This window comes from Armigeres subalbatus, chromosome 1 (genome assembly GCF_024139115.2).
Source record: "Armigeres subalbatus isolate Guangzhou_Male chromosome 1, GZ_Asu_2, whole genome shotgun sequence".
In the NCBI taxonomy this organism is placed as follows: Eukaryota; Metazoa; Arthropoda; class Insecta; order Diptera; family Culicidae; genus Armigeres; species Armigeres subalbatus.
The window spans coordinates 157,576,436-157,602,418 of NC_085139.1; the positions used below are offsets into that span (position 1 = coordinate 157,576,436).

Sequence of the window (25,983 nt, forward strand, 5' to 3'; positions counted from 1 at the left end):
CGTGTCAAAAAAACTTCGCTTTTTGTTACTTGTTGCATAAATAAAAATTACTTATATGAGACGAACGGCCTTTTGTCTACTATACTATCTATACTTTCTATATCTCTATCTAGAAATCTATACTTTCAAAATAAATATGTTCTTTGAAAGCATTATTATGATTCACTTCATAACAGACAACAGAAAAGTAAAGTGTTGTAATCTTGAAAGGTGATGACAAAAAAACGGTAGCCAATTTCATTCCCAACCACACATGCAAGCCTTCGTCAACCAGTGCCATCATAAGTGAAGCCAAATTGCCAAATCCCCTCCGAAATTTGAATGAAATTTAAACGCCGTCTCCCCTCACTGTGCAAACAACAACCACCATCGCAGAGGTGGATGCGATTTTCAAACGATTCGCACACCACTGAGCGGAAGCATGCTCTGCTGGTGCTGCGATTGGTTCCCAGGAAGGGGGTGAAAGCATAGGCTCCACCCCTTTTCGAACATCGACGCACTTTTCGAAGTTTGCTGTTTCGTTCGCTTCGGCGTCGTCCTTTCCGTTCTGGCGTGCGCTAACTATCCTTGCAGTAGGCCAGGATGCACAGCACCATCATAGTGCTGCCTTGCCATGTGCCTATGGGTGTGCGCGTGAGCGAAGGGTGTAGAACCGAAGCACAGCGGCAATAAAATCCATAACAAAACAAACAAGCGATTCACAAGTTGTTTGTTAAATGGGGTCTAATAATTTTGTTGTATGTTAAACTCATTTTGTAATTTGAACGCTGCCGACGAGTAAACAACGTGTGTTCTGTCGCTCGGATGTGTTATACCAGTGGTGGATATCCTGAACGTGGACGATGACGGCACTGCAAGGTGACCGGACGGTAGTGTGAAACGGTGTTATCGAACGGACGTATCGCACAGCGCTGAGAAGCAAGCTGACTGGGATTTAGTTTAGCAGAAGCGTTTGAACACAAGTGTCGAGACACAAAAGGATGGCGATTACGAGAGATTGTGCAGTGGTAGTGATTGCAATTATCTGAAGTGGCTCGATGCGGTCGAAGATAGTCGAGTGCAAGAGTACATCAATGAAGTTATGAGTGATTAGTTTCAAGTGATATTTAAAAATCTATTTTAATTGAGATTGATTGACACAAAAGTTGAATTGTATTGTGTTGAGGTTTCGTATTGATTGCGGTTACAATAATGTCTTCCCCCGATTTGGATATCGATGTTAATGTGGTGTCCAGCCCGGAGCCGAGCCCACGTGGAGCCGTAGACAGCCCTCGTGGTTTGCACAGCGATGATGAGCAAATATCCTCGCCGGACAGCTCTCATCCGCACCTTAGCCACCTGCACCACCCGGCCCTATCTAGTCACCTGCAGCACAGTGCAACTAGTCAACACAACTATCATAGCATAGCCAGTGGCTTAAGTAATAACAACAATAGTTTCTCGCATAGTCCCGAATCTCGGCTGAGTCCACCGAAAACGCCACCGTCGACGGATGGACACTCGCAGCCGGGTGGTGGTGGGCAGGTCACTCTTGGGAAAACCGGAGCTACGCCTGGATATACTAGTTTTTCAATTTCGAGCATCCTCAGTCGGAATGAGCCAAGTTCGAAGAAAGGAGTGATAGCACCTATTGCGTCGCTTCCGTTGTCCGCCGCGGCAGCAGCAGCGGCGGCGGTTGCGTCATCGAATGGGAACGGAAGTATCAACGGTGCCACCAGCCCGCAGGATGTCACAATGCTATCGAGGTATGTGAATTATTTTTATGCTTATAACTGAAAAAAAAAATCGAAAATTAGAATAAGTATAAAAATTTAGGTAGGCGAATTGTCCATCGTATTTCACAGAAATAATTGAAATTATGAGATGAACGAGTATATTATTTATATTTTGTTGATCTCTCAATTGTGGATATAGCTTATGAGTTTCAAGACTGTTGACCTTTTAAAGGTTTTTATAAAAAGCTGGGATCAAACATTCAAATTATAACCACAGATTGTGTTTGACAATCGATAGCGTTATAAGAGGCTTATCAATTGTGTAGCTCGTTGATTGGTGGTCGAAAGTTGGTCCACAACACACGTAGAAAGCACTTTCATGGAATAAATCACTAACCAGATGTCAACGTGAAATTTTTAGATGGCTGTCAGTTGCTCGTAATTAACTAATTGAGCTAGTTATATGGTGAAGTGTTGTTCCATTGAACGAATCGCAATTGGACTCAGCACTTGCTGATTTAATTTGAAAGATTTGAGTGGCCGAACCAAAGAGATTTTTATGAATATTTTTTGAGTTTTTCATCATTGATATACTGCCGTTCTACGCATAATTGTCCCATGTACATAGGAAATCCCAGCAAACATGGGACAAATAAGCGTATGACGGCAGTATACACAGTGAAAAATTACACTGAAAAATGTTTACATGCCGAATGTAGCTGATTCTTGTTTGGAAGTGATCTGAAAAAAGCAAAAAATATGCAGTGAAAACTATAATTTCTGGAATTCAACAAATAATACTTTGACGCCAAGGTCAATCATTTGATTCATAGGCGTAGATAGATCAATCTAATAGAGAGATATACCGTCTTGGTACCAGAATATCCATTTTTATTGACGCGTTTAAATTTTTGTCTCTGACTTTGAAAAAAAAATCTTTGACTGCATAGACCATTAAAAAGTATAATCGGGTGTGTCAAAGATAATTTTTTAAATCGATTTTCTCGAAAGTTTCAGGAGTTTTGTAAACAATAATATTCGAAATAATAAATTTAATATTTTGTGAGAATTGATTAAATCCATGTGGGATTCTGAATTGTTCGAATTGTTTTCAAAAAATAAAAATTCTTGAAGTCTCTTGAACCAATTCTTGTGTATCCGAAAATAATCTTTGAATTTTTAGAGATATGGTCTAACTGTATGATCTACATTGGAGCTGAAGAGTAGCGTTCTGGCAATCTGAATTATGTATGTGGAAACAAAATAGGCTTGATTACAAAAAACATTGTAGTTTTTAAAGAAAATTCGAGAGTGAAAAAAACAATTTTTATACTTCAATAAAAAAAGAGATGGTTAGTTAAATAGAAAGTAGCCATTTTAGACGGCGGCAAAGGTGGCGTGAATCGGCGTGGTGTTTTGTTTATTGCGTCCATTTCTTTGAGATTTTTATTTATATTTTCCCGGAATATATTCAAGACACTTATTGGAAACTATATTGAATTAATCCGGAAAAATCTGTAGAACTTCCCCAATAAATTCTTCTAAGTTCAGAGGCTTCTTCACTGGACCCCGGAATACAACCCTACTGTTGCAACAGCGCGCCTCCAAATCGTTTAATGCAGAACAAATAATTAAAATTCCTTCGGTATTCTACAAAAGAAATACCTTGTAAGGATAATTTTCTACACATTTAATTAACAAAGCGCAATTTCTAGACATGGTGGAATTTGGTTTCCCCCTCTATGATTTATTATATTTTTTTTCTGCTGCACAGAATTTAGCAGAAAATCGCGATTATGTCCAAGTCTACACACCATATTTGTCACAAACCTGTTTTGTAGCTCATTTTCATGCAAATCTGCAAAAACTCGAATTTTAAATTCTGACTGTCGGGAACGATTTCACCAATACATCATTTTTTAGGCAAAACTTCCAAAATGGCAACATCTTCTTCTTCTTTCTTCTATCTATATAATAAAAATGAAATGGTCTGTGTTCGTATCCGCATAACTCGAAAACGGCCAGATGGATTTTCTTCATTCCTTCAGCAGTTACGTTCTTTATAGTTACCGACGGGTTCATATGATATTTCCTCATGTGAAAATCATAAGTAAAGTTGAGTAAATCGTGAGAAACTAAAATGAAGGTTCGTATGAAAACTTCACATGGGCAGTTCACAACGCGCATTTTCGCCTACTATGCAGGACAACGTCTGCCGGGTCGACTAGTCTTTTATATATAAAAATGAGTTTACATTTTCTTTGAGGCATTATAACTCACGAACCGATGGACCAGTTAGCATGAATTATGTACGGTTTGATTTGTTTTGGGAAGGACTTTGTCTGTATATAGAAAATACATGAATTATAAATTTAGTTATAAAATCACAAAAATGCAAAAAGTTTTTGAAGAAATCTATAACGAATGTATGACCTCGCTCGGGATTTATTTTCGTTTTTTCAAGCGCAAGTTTTCAATCGAAATCTTAGGATAAGTAGGATTTAACAGCATATTTATAGCACGACACATAAACTGAAACCATCGTAAATTGTTCAATTATAAAAAATCTCATTAAAAGATGAGCTCGGTGGTATAGTGGCTACCGCTTCTGCCTTATAAGCAAGATGTCGTGGGTTCAATTCTAGGCTCGTTCCTTTCCTACTTAGTTCTTTCTCTGATTCACCTTTTACCAAAAAACGATTACTACTGTTATAAATGGAAGGTTACTACCCACTTAGCTCATTTCACAGTATTCGGTAAATTTTACCGAAATCTCAACAGCAGAACTGTTCGGTAATTATTTTACCGATTTTTTGTAATTTTTTTCATTGTTCAACTGTCAAAATCACCGAAAATCAGTTAAATTATTTACCGAACAGTTCTGCTGTTGCGATTTCGGTAAAATTTTACCGAATTCGGTGATTTATTTTAAGTGTGTAACAATTCCAAAAAAATTCCCGTGGCACCTCTGAAAGGTCGTAGAGTTCTCTGCATCTTTCTTAAGTAGGTGTCCAATTAACCATCCTTCCCCTTCCTCGGCATTCACAAGGACGTGGCCAGGACAGATCTCGACTATTAGGGAGTGCATTGCTTTCATCTAAGAAATAGTGATTAGTCCCAAATCAATATCTGTGGTAACGGATGAAAGTGATGCTACTCTCATTCAATAGTCCATGTTTGTACCACCTAAGAATTTGTGCGAATTGTTCAATGCCAATGCTAATTATTAAAAATCTCATTTAAATCCCACTACCTCCACTATTGGTGCTATTTCCACTAAAAGTAGAGTTACCCTACATATTTGGAAGCATCCAGACCAATCATTCATAATCATAACCTAATTATATCACAATTATATCGATATGTGTTACAGATAACAATATCTGCAAGAATCTGGTTATAAATTCTCTGTCCAGGATTTGATGATCGTCATAACATGATTATAACACTATGTGATATGATAATTTGTCGAGACTTATTTTTGTTCAATTGAAAACAAATTGAGTAACGCTTTTGTTAAGACTAGAAGAAAAGTATTGATTTTGTTTTTTCTACTAATGGAATCTGTTTTATAACAACCTCTATTATATAAAAATAAATGTCATTATTTGTTTTTTTGTTTTTTCTACTAATGGAACATGTTTTATAACAACCTCTATTATATAAAAATAAATGTCATTATTTTTCATCATTTTAAAATTATTTTATCAAGATTTATTTACAGACATGCAATATGGTCTATTTTAACTATGTTTTGTTCTCTGTTTTTTGTTCTTTAGTGTTGTTTTTTTAAAATGGTGAACCAGGCTAGTGCTGAAAACCTCTCAAATAAAGACAAAAAAAGGTGTTGTTTTAAAATATTTTTTCGTACATTTAGTTCAAAGAATAATTAACATGAATACACAAAGTCTCCAATATGTTATATATTTGTCCAACGAATATTGAGCGCCTGAGTTTCCTTGACAATGAATCCAATCAATGTCTTTATAATAAGTTATTACTTTCTTATAATAAATTAAATAAATTATTAAATATTATCAATTTTTTTTAAACCTAAAACGGGGAAAAAATATCCAGTACTATTTTTTCTTCCACTGCTATTGTACAGTGGAAAGAAGAATGTGGAATTCAATATAAGGGCACAGGATGAGAAGAATGTCCAATGTTTGCTTATTCTACTATTCAAACTTAATTCGACTTTTGAAGCATCGTATCATAGCCAAACAGAGTACATTAAAAATCATTAGCTTAGCACTTTGTCAAACTCTTCCAATGTGCTGAATTGTGGAAAAAACGTAAACGTTATTTCGATTTTGAAAAGAGATAGTAAACAAAAAATAGGCCAAGTCGAATATTGGTTGAATCAAATGCTGAATTATTCACCATTTAGGGGGAATGACGGCTCTGGCAGGTTTTGTTCTATTATTGTCAGGGGGGTCACAGAAAGCTTTAACTATTGATTGCACCCACAATTTGCCAGAATGAATGGTTTTAAAAAAATCGCGAAACTCTAGGGTGAACTTTTGGAATTGGCCACTTTTACGGATGTTCCGGATCTTCAGTAGGACCGTTTCTAGGACATTTGTAGGTCACAGAGGGCTTTAACTATTGATTGCACCCACAATTTGCCAGAATTAATGGTTTTCAAAAAAACGCGAAGCTCTGGCATGAACTTTTGGAATTGGCCATTTTACGGATGTTCCGGATCTTTCGGAGGACCGTTTCCGGGTCATTTGTAAGTCACAGAAGGCTTTAACTATTGATAGCCCCCACAATTTGTCAGAATGAATGGTTATCAAAAAATCGCGAAGCTCTGGGATGAACTTTTAGAATTGGCCAATTTTACGGAAGTTCCGGATCTTCCAGAGGGCTTTCCGATGACCGCTCAAGGGATAAATTTGCCCAGAAATGGCATATACAATATAGCAAATACAGTTGGGATCATCAGAGCACATATTTTCAAGCAATTTTATGTTTCATAACACGAAACTCGATAATTTGGTGCCAAATTGAGAAGCTCAAACAGTACCTCTTTAACACAGGTTCCCTGGGACTAGAGTGGTCAATTTGGATGAATCACCCCGGGGCTTGTTATTGGAACCTACAGCTTTCGTTTGGTGCCTAAAGATCAAAAATCGGTTGAAATTTGAGTTTTGTGATCGAGATTAAATCTTGGGTCCAAATGGACCCCAATGCACAATGTGTTACTTTTTTGTGGCGCCTCCTAGATGTCGCTGGAAGCTGATTTTCTCAGGGAATCCTTATTTCCGACAGTTAGGAAAAGTCAGAGTTTTTCAGATTTTTATCTTGCTGCGTTACAAAGTTACAGCGGTGTTTTGGGTGTGCTTGGGTCGAAATGGACCCCAATGCACTAGGAAGGTTAAGACTGATTTTGCTCAAATTTGGCCTAAACATTCTTTGCATATCAAAGAATATTGTGGCCAAATTTCATAAAATTCGGTCGACAAAACCCCCTGCCAATAATAGAACAAAACCTGCCAAAGCCGTCTGTTCCCCTATTTTATTCAGCTTGAAAGACAACAACAATAACTGATCTTAGATGCTTATTTGTGGCTAGTCGTTGTTTGTTGGGTTACATCTGAAGCAATTTAAATGAAAACTCTCTTTATTCAAATAATGCATTGAAATTTTGAGCACTTATCCAGGTGACAAATTTCACCGTTTAAATGATGAAAAATGTGTTTGAAAAATATTTGGATTATAACGTAAACAAAACATTTTTTGTAACAGTTGATAATCGGTTTTTTTTCTGTTACACAAAAATGTTCTTGGTATGTTAAAGTATATTTGGATTATATGTTTCTTTCATTCACCTCGTTACAAATATTTAACATAATTTTACATAAATTTTCACATAGAAGAAATGTAGAACGCGCCATACATTGGCGAATAAAGATTGCATGAAGAAGAAGAAGTCGAAGGATGATCTATGAAATCGGGGGAAAGCAAACGTAAATTAAAAAAACTCTTCTCAAAAATTCTAGAAGCAATTTAATTAAAAACGGTTAGTAGTACGGCACTTTGCATATACTATTTCTTATAAAATTTCCGTATATTTTCCAGTGCATTTTATTTTTCAAATATTATCCTTTGACTTCTTCTTCTTCATGCAACTTTTATTCGTCAATACTTCCTTTACTTTTTTGATGTATTACAACTGCTTGCACAGCCCTCCCCTTACGCCAAATGCTGTTTGAGCGAACACTATTTGGCCGAACGGGCCGTTTGACCGAATGGCGTTTGGCCGAATAGTAAAAAAAATACTTTAAATTATGAGTAGCGAAGAGTAAGAAATGTAAAATGGAAAGTGAGAAGTAGGAAGTAAGAAGTGAGTAGTGTGTGGTGAGAGTCGCGAAGTGAGAAGCAAAAAAGTCAAAAGCGAGAAATGAAAAGTGAGAAATGAGAAGCGAGAAGTAAAAAACAAGTAGTAAAAAATGAGAAGTGAGAAAATAAAAAGTGAGAAAAAAAGTGAGAAAAAAAAGTGAGAAGTGGGAAGTTGGAAGTGAGCAGTAAAAAGTGAGAAGTGCTAAGAGAGAAGTGATAAGCAGTGACAAATGATAAGTGAGAAATTAGTTGATTAGAAGTCAAAAGAGAACAATTATAAGTGAAAAGGGAACTGAGAACAAAGAATAGAGAACTGGAAACCGAGAACTGAAGACAGAAAACAGGAAACAAAGAACTGAAAACAGAGAACTGAGAACTAAGAACTGATAACTGAGAACAAAGTAGTGAGATGTGAGATGTGAAATAAGGGAAGCGAGAAATGAGTAGGGTATCAAATAATGGTTTGAACCAGTGAAAAGCGTATCATGGTTCGAACCATTTTGAAATCAGTCAAAATTGGCATCTCATTGCTAGGAAATGAACCTAAAACAGTATGAACGGCATTTTTTTCAAAAAGCTCGTAGAGGACGCATTTCATGACACAGGAGTGAGATCAATGTATCAAAAGAAAGCCATTTTTAGCTGTAATCGATTAGCATCATCGTAAATTGAGAAACAGTTTTAAATAGTTAAAATAGCAACATTTATACAAGGTAAAAATTAATCATGGTTTGAACTAAAATGTATCGTGGTTTGAACTTGTAAATGCAGTCATGTTCTACTAGAAGCGCTAACATGCGCTTAGCTGTAGCATTTTGTTTAAATTTACATTATGAAAAAAGTGCAATTTTCATAACGTTAATGTAGACGATTTTCACACGTTTCGAAATACTAATCTGATGCGAGAAGATGAATAGTAAAACAAATTTGCTTTTCTATAGGTTTCCCCAGCGTTTCATGCATGTCATTAGTCTAAGATTTAGGTGCTGCTGCCAGTCGTTCAAACCATGGTACGAATCAAAGTTATGTAATTATTAAGTTTTTTCAATGAAACTAAGCATAAATATGTGGACTCGGGGTGCCTTTAGAAAGATAATGAACTAAGCTTCCATATAAACTAGAGTTCGCAATCGTAACATGGCTCTATAATGAAATAAATGATCTTGGTTCTGACGGCTAATCTGATACCTGCAATTTGGTTCAAACCATGATTGGATACTCTATTGTAAAATTAGAAAATAATCCTTATTCTCTCCATCTTCATTATCATTCTTTATTATTCTTTTGTTTTTCTTTCTTTTGCCTCCTGCTTTCATCTTCGTTTCCCATCCTTCTTCCTTTTTCTTTATTCCTTCTTCCTTCTTTCTTCTTCCTTCCTACATTCTTCTTCCTTCTTCTTTCTTCCTCCATCCTTCATCCATCTTATTTCTACTTTCTTCCTTCTGCCTTCTACCTTTTACCTTCTTCCTTCTTACTACTTCCTTCTTGCTTTTTGCTTTTTTCTTCTTCCTTCATACCTCTTCCTCCTATCTTCTTCTTCTTCCATCTTCCTTCTTATTTCTTCCATCTCTCGACTTCCATCTCTCATCTTCCTTCTCACTTCTTCTTTTTTCCTTCTTTTTTTTATTATTTGTTCCTTGTTGTTTCTTCCTTCTTTCTTATTGCTTCCTTCTTCTCCTTTCGTCTTCTTTATTTCTTCTTTTTCCTTCTTGCTTCTTTTTGCTTCCTTCTTGCTTTTTTCTTATTTCTTCTTCATTCTTCCTTATTGCTTCTTCTTTCATCCTTCTTCTTTATTGCTTCTTCCTTCTTCTTTCATCCTTTTTCCTTATTGATTCTTCCTTCTTTATTTTTCCTTCTTACTTCTTCCCTAATGCTTCTTCCTTCTATCTTCTTTGTTCTTCCTTCTTGCTTCTTCCAACTGCCTTCTTCCTTCATCATTTTTTATATTGCTTTTTCCTTCTTCCTCCTTATTTTTTGCTTTTTACTTTTTCCTTTTTTCTTCTTCCACATCGTTCATCCTTTTTCCTTTTTCCATCTTTCTGCTTCCTTCTTGTTTCTGCCTATTTTCTTCTTCTTTCTTGCCTTTTCTTAATTCTTCTTTCTTTCTTCTTTCTTCTTCCTTCGTCCTTTTTCCTACGTCTATGTTTGTTCTTTATACTTATCTCTTGCTTTGTATGCCTTACTACTTGCTATCTCACTTATCACTTCTCACCTGTCAAATCTCACTTCTCAGCAAGAACTTCACACTACTCATTTCTTCTAGCATTTATCACTTCTCACTTACTTCTCACTACTCACTATTTACTTCGAACATCACATTTCTCACCTCACACATTCACAATCATATGTCAGCTATTCCGCCAAACGGCATTCGGCTAAATGAGCCTAAACACTCTTACGCCTACTTTATCTGTACGAAATATAAATGTGTGAATCTGGCCAAAACTGTATTTTCTCAAATTGCCATCTTCTGATAATATGCTCATCAGCTACTAATCCGAGGTAAACTTAAGTGAACTGCATTTCTTGTGCAGTAGGACCTCCAATTATTTGTTTGAATTTTTATTTTATTTAGTTTTATAAAATTGATTTTTTTTATTTAAAAAAAAATAGGTCCATTATTAAATTTGGCGCTTTGATTGCACCACTTTGATTTTGACCAGGTACAGACCAGATACAAGTTTAAAAAGATGAAAAACGTTCCACAATTTCTTCTACACAACACAGAAAAACATAATTTTATGTTTTCTAAATCTCAATTTCACCGAACTGCTTTTGGATATAAAATCAGGCAATAGCTCCGACGTTTTGCACACTTACGATTTTTGAGAATCTCCATTAGTGTTCTGTCTAATTGACGTTACAATAACTTCCATCTGCCTTTGCACATAGGCAAGAAATTTTGCTAAATCTAATCGCTGGAAACAATGATGTTGATTCTCAAACAAGACTGTTTTGTTTTGAAATAAATACGTATTGTTATAAACTAATTTAACCAGTACAGTCAACACAAACAGTCTCGTGATGTAGTGTCGGCTTCCTTACTGCATCTGAGTTGAGGTTTTGATAAAACTCAGGAACATTAATACGAAATCCGCGTCTAAAAATCAGCCACCATTTGTGCAAATAATACATTTAATGATTTGGAATAGCTGCATCAGCTCTTTTTACTTAACCAACAAACATTCTTGTTAACAAAAAAAAAGTTAACCAATGAAACTCATACTCTGCTAATATCTGCTTGTTTTCCAGCTCTTACTCGGCAATTAAAGTTCCGTTCCGAACTGATTGCATCTCCACTCAACGTTTACTCCTTCGCTTACTCTTTCGCTCCTGGAATCAGATGGCAGTCGGTTTCAATTTGACACGTCAACTGCAAATGTTAATTCGGGGTGTCACCACACTGCACCATATTTCGGTTGCAAAACATCCGGACCGGGCGCTTAATCGCCTTAACTCGTTTCCGTTTTTCGGCTCTCGCCGGAACTATCAAATTGTTATGTGTGTTGTGATGCACTGCACCACCGCACCCCGTATTCCGTGCCACGCTGTCGGTCCGGGAAGTTTTGATTTCGTCTCTCACACGACCCCTAAAATTACGACAAAGCACCCCAATCGAGACAAAATGGCTTCCCCGCATTTATGTGCTACGAACTTTTATATTTTTGTGTGTGCCGTTGTCCACGGCTCCCTGCGCTGCTGCTCCGCACTTCGCCGTAGCCGGAAAGGAGATCTACTTTGACATCTGAATAGCGCGCGCTCTGTGTGGTTCCGACAAATTCTCCGCCGGGTCCCCCATAAGCTTATACTGCACAACGGAGGAAAATTATACACCCAGTAGCAATTACCCTCTCCCTCGGCAGCTACCGACCGACCGGCCGATTGCTTCCGCAAAATATGTATACATGTTTGCTTAACTTTTCCTCCTTTCATGTTGCTTCCACAGTGGAAAGTGAAGCAGTACATAAATAGGGTCGACCCAGCAGTAGTAGCACTGTAGTCATTATTGTATTTTCGACCAGGGATGAATTCGGTAATGAAAATATATTCAGCAAGACAGTTGGATAGTTTTCTGAAAATATTCCATTCAATAAGATGTTAAAAAAGGGTATCATAAAAATGAACACCGGCCTGGTACGATGTTTTAAACCAATCCGACTGCAGCGTTTGTATGTTTTTTCAATATTTGATACCTAATTTCTTAAAATATTGATTATTTTTTATATCCTTCAAAGAAGTTACATTAAACAAAAAGCAGAACGCATTTGTTCCAGAAATATTAAGTTTTCAGTGAAAATGTGCAAAAAAATGATTGTTCAGCACAAACAAGCCGTTAGTAATTTGATTCCTTCGCTAATAATACGGAAATTATTCATGAAGTTGCAGTACCAGTCTATTTTTATAGGAACGAAGTAAATGTTTGACGAACATGCTTGACCGTGTGTATTGGCGGCTAGATCCAATGTATTTTTGTATAATCGTGGTAAACCAATTTTTAGCTACGAGTTGCATCGATTTTTAATTTTATCCGTTTCCCAGATATACAGTTCTGCGACCTTAAATGTTGAAATTGTAGAGCGAAATTTTTTCGATGTTTCTTTTAATTCAACGAAAAAATACCAAATTTGAAGCAAGAAGTTGTCATCCAATTATAGGTATCTACTAAACATCTAAATGATGATAATAGAAATATGACAGTAATATACGACATAATTTCGGTTTTAAATGCTCAAATACTCCGGATTTCCCAAAAGACGCCCCGCTTGACGGTGTCGTAACCCTATTGAACAATTTATGCTCACAAAATCCAAACGGTATCCCTATGTGTGACCTCCGTTCTATCTGTACGGTCAGACCAGGAAAAATTGCAAAATTAAATGCTTCCCTTATAGCTACTCGGATTGTGCAGTGTGTGCGTACATATCTACACAAATGGAGTTGCACACCGAGGAGCGGAACGATCCTGGAAAGGGGGTAAATCTGAAACGGTTCGCCATGAATTCTAAATGCAAAGTGAGTTAATAGCATGAGTGGTAATACTATCCGTTACATCAGGCGCACTTAGGAGTAAGCTTTTCTGGTCTGCACACCGTTGCGCTGCCCTCACCCTGGCTCTGGTTCTGGCTCGGCAGGGGGTCCAAGTTGTATCCGACGAAACGTAAATCCGACCTTGTTTGCTCAGTGGCCTGCGAAGGGCTCTTGTTGCACCATCATCATCACTGCAGGATGCTGCTGCTGCTACAGTGTGCGAGCGAGGGGTGAGTACGGTGGGATAATCGCTTCAATTGAACAAAAGCAAACTGAAAATGCGAATACAAATGGAGTGCACTAGCGTCTAATTGGGTGTAATTTATTTAAATAAACAGTACACCGTGATTTAGGAGCGGGGCGTCCTCCTCGGTGGCGCAGGCTGCCGAGGCAGATGTTTTCTTCCTTTGTCTCCTGCCCGGGACTCGTTTGAAAACCGAGAAGGACAATCGAAGCGCCCCACTTGAACGCCCCAGCCACTCACTGCTGTCGTCAACAATCGCTGGAAATTGTGTAAAACACGCTAATTTTTAATCATCAGTTTACCTCAAGACGAAGGTCGCGGAAAAAAGGTAAACACAAGCGCGAGCGGCGGCGGATATCATGTTTCCGCATCGTCTTCTGTCACCTTTATCTTTATATCGTCTTACGGCTTCTAAGACCGGAGAATCGCATCGCAAGAAGATTAAGTCCCCTCGAGGATATTTTCTCTGTTTGAATTGAGATGGGGCGATTCTGCGGTCCGCTGTTTAAAATGTAATCATTCTGTAAATGTGTTTGGTGGGGAAACTTTTTTTATGTTTGCTGTTCAAATTTGTTGGGTGCCTTTTTTCAAATCATGGACTTTAAAGTGCAGCTAAATCTGAGACCATTTTGAAGATGGTTGGGCTTGAATTCCGACCCGGTTTAAGATTTTTTTGGCGGTATTTTTTGGCATATAGGGTAATTCGCCAAATGTTGAACGGCTAATTTCTTCGCCTATTGTTGAACGCACGTGCATTTCTTATGGGCGTTCAACAATAGGCAAGAATTTTAGCCGTTCAACATTTGGCGGTTTCCCCTATTTTATTTCTCTGGATTCTAATACAAGCATGATAGAATTATTACAATTCTGAATCAATTAGATGGAGTATCTGTATGAGAAGGATACATTTTTGTACTGAAAAAACACACAAATGGGTTTCACGGCCGTGCGGTTAGTGGTGTCAGTCGTCTGGGGGCATTTGTGTGCTGTGGGTGTGGATTCGATTCCCGCCCTAGTAAGGATAAAACTTCTAAGGATAAAGCGAACAATTTTCCACTGGCAAATGTCCTGTTCTGTTCGATATTCTTGAAGCAAAGTCGTGCTTATATGTTTGGACAGCTCAAGCTACAAATGTATTAATTAGAATATAATTTTCTATTTCTGAGTTCAATAGATTACTTACAATTTAGTTTTCGAACTATGCTGTCGACGAACAAATATCTGTAATATTTTTCGTTCTGCAAGTCCAATAGTTCAAGTATCAATTAGATATCGGGCAAATAGTTCAATTATTTTCGCATAACTTACAATTTTAGGTCTGGATTAAACAATTCACACTCCTGGCACAAGATTTAATTCAATTGGTTTGCATTAAGATTTAGTGACATTAACCTAATCGCATCTCTCTTCTCTGACATTCGCAATGCTTTAAGAGCTTTTGGAACGAGGGCTCTATTTGGAACATTTGTAAATGTCCTGTCTGTTGCCTGTTGTTTTTTTTCGACCTCTGGTAGAAGACGGTGAACCTGTGTTTTTCAAATCATGCAGCCTTCTGTGTATGCCTAGATTTCATACAGATTTGTAAGAATTTGTTTTTTGTGTAATACAATATATTTAGGAACCAACAAATCGCAGTACGATTTAAATCAAGCGCATAGTCTTGCGTTATTCGAATCATTCAATTGACAGTTTTTTTTTTTTTGTAAATGAGTGATTTCGCATGAAAAGCTTAAGCGTGATGCTTTTCTTTAAATCAGTTTCCTCGAGCGCATGAATTCGATGGATTACACCCAACCGGCGGTTGTTAGATTTTCTAACAATTCTGTATAAGAATCTACCAAAACCTATATGAGAACTGAGCATATCCGAACTTATTAGATTCGTATACAAAAAATGTAAGAAAAGCTTACAAAATTGTTAGATTCTTATACAATATTTGTAGAAGAATCTAGTAATTTCGCATAAGCCTAGTTCTTATACAGGTTTTGGTAGATTCTTATACAGAATTGTTGGAAAATCTAACAACCGCCGGTTGGGTGTAGATTTACAATGATTTTTTCATTGACATTGCTTTCAGAAAAGTAGAAAAGTGTCAAAAATGGAACACCACCATGGATTTTAAAGTTAATAACTAGGTAGTGAGTTACAAGTTGTTACACAAAATAATGTTTATGGTTAAAACAACTGTTTTGAACCAAGTTCAACAGTACTTAGGGGGATAATGTTAGTTTGAGCTAATTTTTTTTCTAAGAGCTTTGTACATGAAAAGGACACGTTATATGATAGAGGGTCATCGAATTATTACGATTCACAAGGCTCATGTATGTATAGAAGGTTTCTCTATTAGCATTAGCATTGAGCAATTCGCACAAATTCGTAGGTGGCACAAGCCAAGACTATTGCATGAGAGAAGCATCACTTTCATCCGTTACCACAGATATTGATTTGGAACTAATCAGGATCTCTTAGATAGAAGCGATGCACTCTCCAACAGTCGAGATATGTCCTGGCCACGTCCTTACAAATGCTGAGGAAGGGGAAGGATGGTTAGTTGGACACCTTCTTAAGAAAAATGCAGAGAACTCTACGAGCTCTCACAGTATTGTTAGTGTGGAAGTTTCAGTAGGAATCGTTTTGGTAGAACGTGAAACACAGAAAGAACGAAGATAGAAATACAAAGTATGAAAGGGACGAGCCTGGGATTGAACACACGACCTCCTGCTTATAAGGCAGAAGCGGTAGCCACTAGACCACTGACCTCGTCATGTATGTATAGAAAGTTTCTCTGTTGATAAAAAACTTTTTGAAAAAATATTCGGAATTTTGTAGAATTATCTGTGTCGCATTAGGCCGATACAAATATTTAAAAACTATTTTGTCACCCCCCCCCCTTGGATTTATTTGCCAAAAAATAATATTTTGATGGGGCAACAAAATAAAATTCGGACGACTTTGATGATTTTCAAAACATTCTTTAACAAATCGGAGGATTTTTTTTTATTTTTTTCATGACCCCCCCCCCCTTGACCTTTCGGAGATCAGTAGGACAAAATGTTAATTGAATATTTGTAACGGCCTTATAGAATCATAAAATATATTATGACATGAATCGACAACATTAAGCAACATTCAGAGTAACAATTTTAAATAATTTTTCTTTGAGATTTCGTCGACGTCGACGTCGAACTACGTAAGATTTCAAGTTAATTTCTTATTAGAGGTGTTTATTAGAAATCTGGGAACTATACCAAATTTTTTTAATGAGAAATTTAAAAAAAAACAATAAACATAACACATCATGTTATAATCATGTTATGACGATTATCAAATTGTCTTTCATCCATCTTTGACAGAGAATTTATTACAAAATCATTGCAAGTATTGTTATTTGTAACACATATTGATATAATTGTGATAAAATTTTGTTATGACTAACTGGTCGGGGGCACACATTCTAGCCGGAGACCCAAGAATTTTTTAAACTTAAATAATTTGTTCAAGTTTCCAAAGCTTCTTCGGAATACTAAACGGTAACACAAATTCAAATGATCAAAACCTTTAAATTTTGTTTTGACTGAGATCTTTAAAGTTTAAGCAATTGTAAATCATCTGAACACATTTTGAAAAAAAAAAATGCCAATAATGTAATCAAAGCGGATGTCATGAGGAGAATTTACTTACTTACTTACTATTTTCTTATGCTTCATGAAATTATGTGAAGGTCGAAGATCGATTTATTTTTGTATTTTTTTTTGATTTCTCTGAAATTTTTCATATACATTCTTTGTGATCAAAAAACATAATTTGCATCATTGGTTTGCCATTTTGACTCTAGCCTAACTTTTGACAAGGGCCTAAGCAAAAACACCTTGAACACTTTCAAAAAAATATAACTTGAAAACGGCTTGTCCGATCGTTTTGGTGTCTTGTTTAATCATTGAAGATAAAACTTAAAAATGGATTTTCTCAAAAACTCTCGGGGCATAAAAGTATCATCACAGACAAACAGACATAACACATTGAACATTCGCTCATCCAATTCATCGTCGTACAAACACCAACGACATCTATTGCTTTCACTTAGTTGGGCAAATCACAAACCAGATGGCGTTAGTAAAGAAATGTCAAACTCGAGCAAATGCGATGCGCACGCCACTTGTGACCGATTGGCCAACTAATGATTATTTAAAATGACCGGTAAATCAGTCAACGATGATAATTTCATGAGTGTTATGTCTGTTTGTCTGTGGTATCATCGTGATATACGCATGCAAAAATAGTACCTTGGCTTAGAAACCTCGCAGGTAGTAACTGTGGAAGTACTAACTAAATGAACTCTTAGATACTAGGCGGCCATGGGATGCAATGCCAATAAAAAGAAGAAGAAACAACTGACAAACTGTTTATTTTGACTATGTATTAATGAAAGTTTTAGCAATTCCTCGCTCACTATTGATTATTACCTGGAAGTTCATTTAAAATTGAAAAGATTCAATCCAAATAGTTTAATTTACGGTAATGGAACAGAAGAAGGATTAAAATGGCTACCAGATCAAAAAGGGTCTTTAGTAGCCTTGCGAGCAAAGGCGTTGGATTGCCAATTCGGAGATGGCAAGTTGTATACATTCTCGGTCCGGTCTAGTATGTTTTCGGGTTGGAAACTTTCTCGACACCCTGGGCATAGTGTATCCATTGTACTTGCCATACAAGATATACAGGGGATGTCCAAAATAACTGGGATAGGCAAATTTTGGGCATAATTAGATGTGTTGTAACTATGTCAATTATTATCCGATTTTGACAATTCAGGGATGCCTGAACTAGAAATTTAATGTAGTTTCACCATATGTCCATGAAACCGACCATGGTCATCGGATACCGGATATATTCCGGGTTTTTCGAAGGTAGGTTCAGAAGCGTGAATTTGTGGTGGGTATTAGGATAAGTTGTGGTTGAAAACAGAATAATATTAGTAACCACAAATAAAGTAGGGCTCTTTCTGATTAGAACCATATGTTGAAATTTGAAATCGGACCAGGTTCAAGTGAGATATGGCCATTTATTTAGAATCGGTGCCGATCGGGAGTTTTAAAAGGGACCAGGCCACAAATTCATTTGAATCAAGCTTTTTGACCGATCTTCCATTATGATTACATTCCAAAAGTCGTCTGATACGTCAATAATGAAAAACCAATTAAAAAGACGGATCCTAAAGTCGCTAGGGTGCCCCCGGGGAACCTGGAGAAGGGGACATTTCAGTTAAAGCGTCAAAATTGGCCATTCGACGGTTCGTTTTCCATGGTTTTCTTTCAGGAAGCAAGGTATGAATATAAAATGGACCATTGACGGCTCTGACCGATTCCGGGACCTACGGATTGTCCCCGAGGAACCTGTAGAAGGGGACATTTCAGTTTTAGCGCCAAAACTGATCATTCGACGGTTCGTTTTTCATGTTTTTCTATCATGAAGCGAGGTATGATTATAAAATGGACCACTGACGATTTTGACCGCTTCCATTGCTCCAAGGAAATCTGTTGAAGGAAACATTTCAGTTTAAGCGCCAAAACAAGTCACTGGATGGCTCTTTTTCATGGTTTTCTATCAGGAAGCGAAGTATGAATATAAAATGGACCATTGACGACTCTGGCCATTTCTAGGACCTACCAACTGTCCCAAGGGAACGTGTTTTTGCGCCAAAATTTATCATTCGAACGCTGTTTTTCATGGTTTTCGATCAGGAAGCGATGTTTGAATATAAGATGGACTACTGACGATTCTGACCGCTTCCGAAACCTACAGATTGTTCCAGGAGAGCCTGTAGAAGAGGACATTTCAGTTTTAGCTCCAAAAGAAGTCATTTGACTACTCTTTTTTCATGCTTTGCGATCATGAAGCGAGAAATAAACATAAAATGGATTATTGGCGATTCTGATAACTTCCGGAACCTATGGATTGCTCCAGGTGAACTTAAAGACGGCGACATTAAAGTTTTGACGCCAACATTCGACAGATCTTTTTTTTCATGGTTTTGATCAGTAAGCGAGGTATGAATATAGAATGGACCATTGACGATTTTGACCGCTTCCGTGACTTATGGATTGACCCAGGGAAACTTGTATATGATGATATTTCAGTTTTAGCAGTGAAACCAGTCATACTTCGTTTGGCGTTAAAACATAAAGGTTCCCTTCTACGGCTTTCCCTGGGGCAATCAGTTGGTCCTTGAAGAAGCATATTCATACCTCGCTTCCTGACAGAAAACTATTAAAAAAGAAACGTCGAATGACTAGCTCTTGCGCAGAAATAAAAATTCATCCTTCTGCAGGTAACCCTTGGGTAATCTGTTGGTTCCGAAAGCAATCAAAGTAGTCAATGATAGTGTTCACAGCCGTTAGTGGTCCACTTTATATTCATATCTAGCTTCCTGATAGAAAACCATGAAAACGAACCGTCGAATGACCAGTTTTGGCGCTAAAAGTGAAATGTCCCCTTCTATAAGTTCCCCGGGGACAATCCGTAGGTCCCAGAAACGGTTAAAATCGTTAGTGGTCCATTTCATATTCATACCTCGCTTTCTGTAAGAAAACCATGAAAACGAACCGTTGAATGACCAGTTTTGGCGCTAAAACTGAAATGTCCCCTTCTACAGGTTCCCCAGGGCACCCCAGCAACTTTAGGACCCGTATTTTTAATTGGTTTTTCATTATTGACGTATCAGAAGACTTTTGGAATGTAATCATAATGGAAGATCGGTCAAAAAGCTTGATTCAAATGAATTTGTGGCCTGGTCCCTTTTAAAACTCCCGATTGGCACCGATTCTAAACAAATGGCCATATCTCACTTGATCCTGGTCCGATTTAGAATTTCAATATATGGTTCTAATCAGAAAGAGCCCTCCTTTATTTATGGTTACTAATATTTTTCTGTTTTTAACCACAACTTATCACAATACCCACCACAAATTCACGGTTCTGAACCTACCTTAGAAAAACCTGGAATATCTCCGGTATCCGATTACCATGGTCCATGGACATATGGTGAAACTACATTAAATTTCTAGTTCAAGCATCCCTGAATTGTCAAAATCGGATAATAACTGACATAGTTACAACACATCTAATTATGCCCAAAATTTGCCTATCCCAGTTATTTTGGACATCCCCTGTAGGGGTTAGACGAAAAGGTTAAGATAGGCAAAATGTTGCGGAAATTCAAATCAGCATAACTTTGCGTAGATTAATCCGATTTTGATTAAACCTGGACCATCCGACGCGGAAACTCTTCTAGTATTCTGTCTCCATCCAAAAACTTTTGAAAACAGATTGGCGCAAAGTTGTTCCGGGTTTTCCTAGGGTTTGTTGAAAATGCATTTTTGTATTCTGCTTGTTATTTTATGTGACATTTACTTCCATCGTGTTTTATGCTTTCCCCAGAAACTAAAAGACAAGCAGTTGAAAAACTGCATTACGAATGCACCCTTGGAAAACCCGGAACACCCGAAACATCATCGGTGTCCAATAACCTATCAGCAATTTTGGAAGGGGGCAAAATACTAGAAGAGTATCCGCTTTATTGGTTCCAGTTTTATCGAAATAGGATTATTCTACGCAAAGTTATGCTGATTTGAATTTCGATAATATCTTGCCTATCTCAACCTGTTTGTCTAACCCTTGTACCTACATACTCATGCAATGACGGGCATAGAAAAGATTTCAATTTATAACTGAGGAAATGCTAATGGAATAGGGGAAATGACGGCTTTGGCAGGTTTTGTTATATTATCGTCAGGGGAGTTTCCTTTAACCAATTATGCTCAAATTTTGCCTAAACATTCTTTGCACATCAAAGAATATTGTGGCCGAATTTCATAAAATTTGGTCAACAAAAACCCACCTGACAATAATAGAACAAAACCTGCCAATATCATCCCTACTAAATTGAAAAGCAGCCCACGTTCCAGTTGAAATGTAGAGTAATTGAAGAAGACGAAGACTAGATCGAAAAACGCTCGTTGCTTTGAAATCAGCAACAAAACAAATGACATCTCTTGTTTTTAATGGTTTTGTTATTGTCCACAGATGGTCTAAAAATTTGTATATTTTGACGTAGGGAGACTCTATATCTCTATAGAGAGTAAATCCCAAAAAATGTGACCAGATCACATCGAGATAGTGGGATATCGAAATAGATGTTGGAAGTAAAAATGTATGTGGATTGAAGGGCCCGTAATACCATCGACATGGGGAGATGTATCGGTATATAAAATGTCGAGATGTCGAGAGTCGACTGTATACGAATCAGGGTTGTAAATTTTCGGCAGCACTGGATGAAGGTGATGTTTTTTTATATCATGTTTTTATTTTCTTCCTGCTTTGAAATCAACCTCACATTCCCGGAGAGGCAGAAAAGTAAACAACAGAACTCACATCACCCACTGCGCCGCGAAGATGAAATTTACCACAGCAAAATGTACACATTAACCCAAAAATTCACGCGTTTAAATGAGCCACTCACAGTCATACGGTACGGCGCGAACTGAGCAGCCTGTCAGGAGCTGCCAACTTGTGAGTTTCAAGACAAAAAAAAAACAAAATGTGTTGCCAGACTACAGGCCACCCGTATAATAAAAAGAAGCATATTAAACAGTCAGAATTATTCTAATGATGTAAGGTACAGCGTCATTTTACGTTACGAATAACAAGTTATTTTCGTTTGATTCAACCACAACTACTCCGGAATTAACATTAAATGCCAATAATAACATGCTGCCTTTAGAATGTTTTTTTCTGCACTATATGTCAGTGTTTTCAACATAGTATCGTAAAAACTTAACGCTTTGAAAAAGATTTTTTTAAATTTTATATGGGTGACATAACTTAACAAACTAATCGGCATACTGTCTAACTTGAACAAAAGCAAATTCTAAAACTATGTAAAGAAATTATTCGTTTGCAGTTGTCTACTTTAACGGTAAGCGTCACAATGAGTCAAGGATCCTGTTGTCGAAACCAAAAAAAGTAACCATATAGAGTTGGTTATTTTCTATTTTTTTTTTACTTTATTAGGGAGACTTTCTGGCCAAGGCTGACTCGTCTCTACGGTTAGTAATTATGCGGGCATAGGTACAGAATTATTTAGGTACTGGATTATAAAAAATGTCTACTGCATAGAAGTTTTATTGATGGAAGTAAACAGGAATATTGTCTATGTATTATGCAACAAAAGGTACGATTACTTAAAAATGCAATTCGCAATTATAATGCCAGTAAAAACAACAGGTATGTCAATTGATTGAGTGAGAACTGTTTCTGTAATAAAACACGGGCAGAAATATGCATACTACATCGCGGCCGTTGTTTTGATGCAGCGAATACCCAAAATAAGTTGCCAATTGATCCATTTTCTGAAATCAGGATACTTAGAATTAGACTGAAATATTTAAGCTTTGTTTTGTGTGAATTTATCAGATCTCGTCTACACCTAGGTTCTCTCATGTCCCTTGCACAGAGAGCCATAAGCACCGAGGTTTCATAAAACAGATTTTCATTGCAAAATGTAAACACATTCGGTGTCTGTGAACGTCATCTTGTTTAGTAATCCAACAAAAAAGCTTCCAAATCACCTAAGCAAAGCATTCACACCATTATTTATTGATTCATATTTCAGTATTGAAACAGGTGAATCAACAATCCTCGATAACATCGGCGTGCAATGTGAAAATAAGACAAATGCAGTTTTAACTGCAGATGTACCCTCACCTGAAAATAACAAGATCCTCATTCACCCCATGCGCAGTTTTCAGTATAGAGTTGAATGACGTTTGGCACCACGCACTACTAATGTTCTCGTCTTTTGAAATATACTTTTGTTTTACTTTCGAACATAACCTCAAAATTCATCTCCCATCACCCTTATTAGGTTCTGCAGCATCTGTGCCCAACCGACAGATCAAGTAGTCTTTCTTTGTAGACCCAGGAGCAGCCAACCAATCACGAACTCGAACGTTGTCGGAGTCAGTGAAGAGTACTACTGAAACTGTCAAAAAAGTTCATTCGACGATAACCAGACTCGTTTGTGACGTCATGCTGTAGTACCTAACTGTATAAGAGTCAAGCTGCAATGAGTACCTCTAACACCCGATATGCTTGTTTTCCTTTCATTCTGAAACAGTTTGACGAAGCTAGCTAGCAGTGCTACTAAATGCTTTTCTTTTCTCTTCATCATATTTGGATATTTCACCAGGACAAGACATAAAATAACCTACTACTCCACTCAATCAAGTTAACGTGTTCTCCAAACTTTTGTTTTATTGTTTTTCTTATGTAGGCATCAAAGCCACATTTCATAAGCGATGCCATTATGCGTCCTCAAATGTTGTATATCATCGGAAGATTGATTTCAGACACAATGTCCATTTGATTTCATCTTCACTTGATACTCGTTTCCTCCATTTGTCAAATCTCTCCTCTAAATATTCCATCTCATTTAGCTATGATCTAATTTGAAAATCAATGCTTTTGTTGCCCATGGAAGCTTAACCCGGCTTACAACTTTTGGACTTTGTACGGCATTGGCCGTGAGCTAAGCTTCGACTCAATGCTTTTGTTGGCCATGGAAGCTTAACCCGACACAACTTTTGGACTTTGTACGGCATTGGCCATGAAATAAACTCGACTCAATGCTTTTGTTGGTCATAGGCTTAACCCGACGCAACTTTTAGACTCTACACTGCATTGGCCGTGAGCTAAGCTCGACTCAATGCTTTTGTTGTGTGGAGAAAGCCAAACCGAAACAACTTTCCGGACTCTGCACGGCATTGGCCATGAGGCTAAACTCGACTCAATGCTTTTTGTTGGCCATGGAAGCTAAACCCGACGCAACTTTTAGAACTCTGCACGGCATTGGTCATGAGCTAAACTCAGCTCCAATGCATTTGTTAGCCATCAGGCTTCGACAGCCAATGCAACTTTTGACAGGATTGATAAGCTTCTTTTTTTTTGGCAGCCATTGCCAACATCAGCCCACTCACCTCTGAATTCCTGCTTTCGCTTTATCACTACCGTCAATAAAAACAAATTCATTTAGTTTTTCACCTTGTTTCTCCAGAAACATTTACTAACTTTATAATCGTATAAACCACCATTTACCTTGGCAGGATCATGATGTAATATCCTCACTTTCCTATATCACTGTTATATCTACAACACTAAACTTCAGAAAAACGCCATAGTCCTGCCAGCTTATTCTCGTGACCAGACGTCACTCTTCTGTCATCACTCAGGTCTGCAGGTGTTGCCACTTATACCAGGATGCCACGTACCACGAAAAAACGGAATAAACAACAGCCTCTGTTCCATGATAAATCACCAGAGCGAATGGAGAAATGCCCGCCGATTTTGGTGAAATGGAACCCTTCGGACCTTCGCCCCGACGCCTCCGGGAAACTGAGTCTCCAGGGTCTGAAGTACGCCTTCAGCAAACCACTAAAGAGTCGTGCTGCGAGGCCTCGACGACGAGGACGAAAAGGAACTGGAGGAAAGTGGTCTGAAGCCGACCAACATTTACAAAATCCGCCAGCATGACACTTCCCGGGTCTACCGTGATCAGCTGTACCCGCAATTACCAGGGAGCACGGTACTACCACGCTAAAGGACCTCAAACAAATCAAGGCCATCCACAGCACTGTCATCGAATGAACATGAAGCCTGGCCCGTGCATCATGCGGCGACGCAGTGCATCGAACTGTCTCCGTTACGGCCATGGCACGCGGAACAACGCGCGCGGAGTTCTGTGAAATCCACGAGAAAGCTTCCACAAAAATCGTCCACCCAGAAGCTCGCCCCCCATTGCTCGACAGACAGAAACTTCTGGAACAATCCCACTTTCCGCGGCGACCCTTCCGCCACTGCTCCGCTCCGCTCTACACCCCAGAGTAGCTGGCTCCCTATATTCAGTCAACTTGCGGCTCAGCTTCGAAGCTACCGTCCCAGTTCGACCAGATTTAGACTCTGGGCCTTTTCGTCATTAGTAAATGGCTACTATGTTGAGTCTGGTAACAGACTTGGAGTCAAGTAAAGTACGAGGACACTGGGGTGACCTTACAGTTGAGGTCAGAAATACGTATATATAAAAGTAATACGATTTGGTGGAATGCGGAGACGAGCCAGCCTAGGCTGACAATCTCCATAATAAAAGACAAAAAAGATTTGGTGGAGTCCAGTAGAATTGTACTAAACTCGTCTCATGACAGTGAAATATTTCTTTAATAGTTTCAGTCTTTTAAAATCTCTGATTTTCTTACCTGGGAAATGCGATGGTTTCCCTCTTCTAGTTCTAAGTCAGTTGATTTATGTAGTAAATGCATTAATTTATAGAAGTAAATGCATCGTAGTTCAACAAGTCGGTAAAATTGTTGAGACGTTCCGAAGTGGTGCATATATGCTTTTTCCGTCTACCGTTCTCGAAAAAAAACGGTTTTCCTAGTGTGATCTAGCCTTTCCCATTTTGTTCTAGAACTCGTTTTCATTACCACTGCTTGAATCGAACTGGATGATGGTTGAATAACTGACAACAAATGATGCACATTGTTGTTTAAATGTTGGGTACTAGTCTAACTTACTGCAGTACCCATGAAAGAAAAAAATTGTTTC

General features: G+C 37.8%; 1 protein-coding gene across 1 annotated transcript in view; it reads left to right on the forward strand.

Annotated features, from left to right (window-relative positions):
- Positions 1-630: 630 nt before the first annotated feature.
- Positions 631-25,983, forward strand: part of LOC134205388 (homeobox protein Hmx) — a 102,338-nt gene continuing 76,985 nt past the window's right edge. Inside the window, exon 1 of the mRNA XM_062680615.1 lies at positions 631-1,745. Within this exon, the coding sequence (XP_062536599.1) occupies positions 1,192-1,745 (554 nt within the window). The 5' untranslated portion in view covers positions 631-1,191. The remainder of the gene's footprint in view (positions 1,746-25,983) is intronic.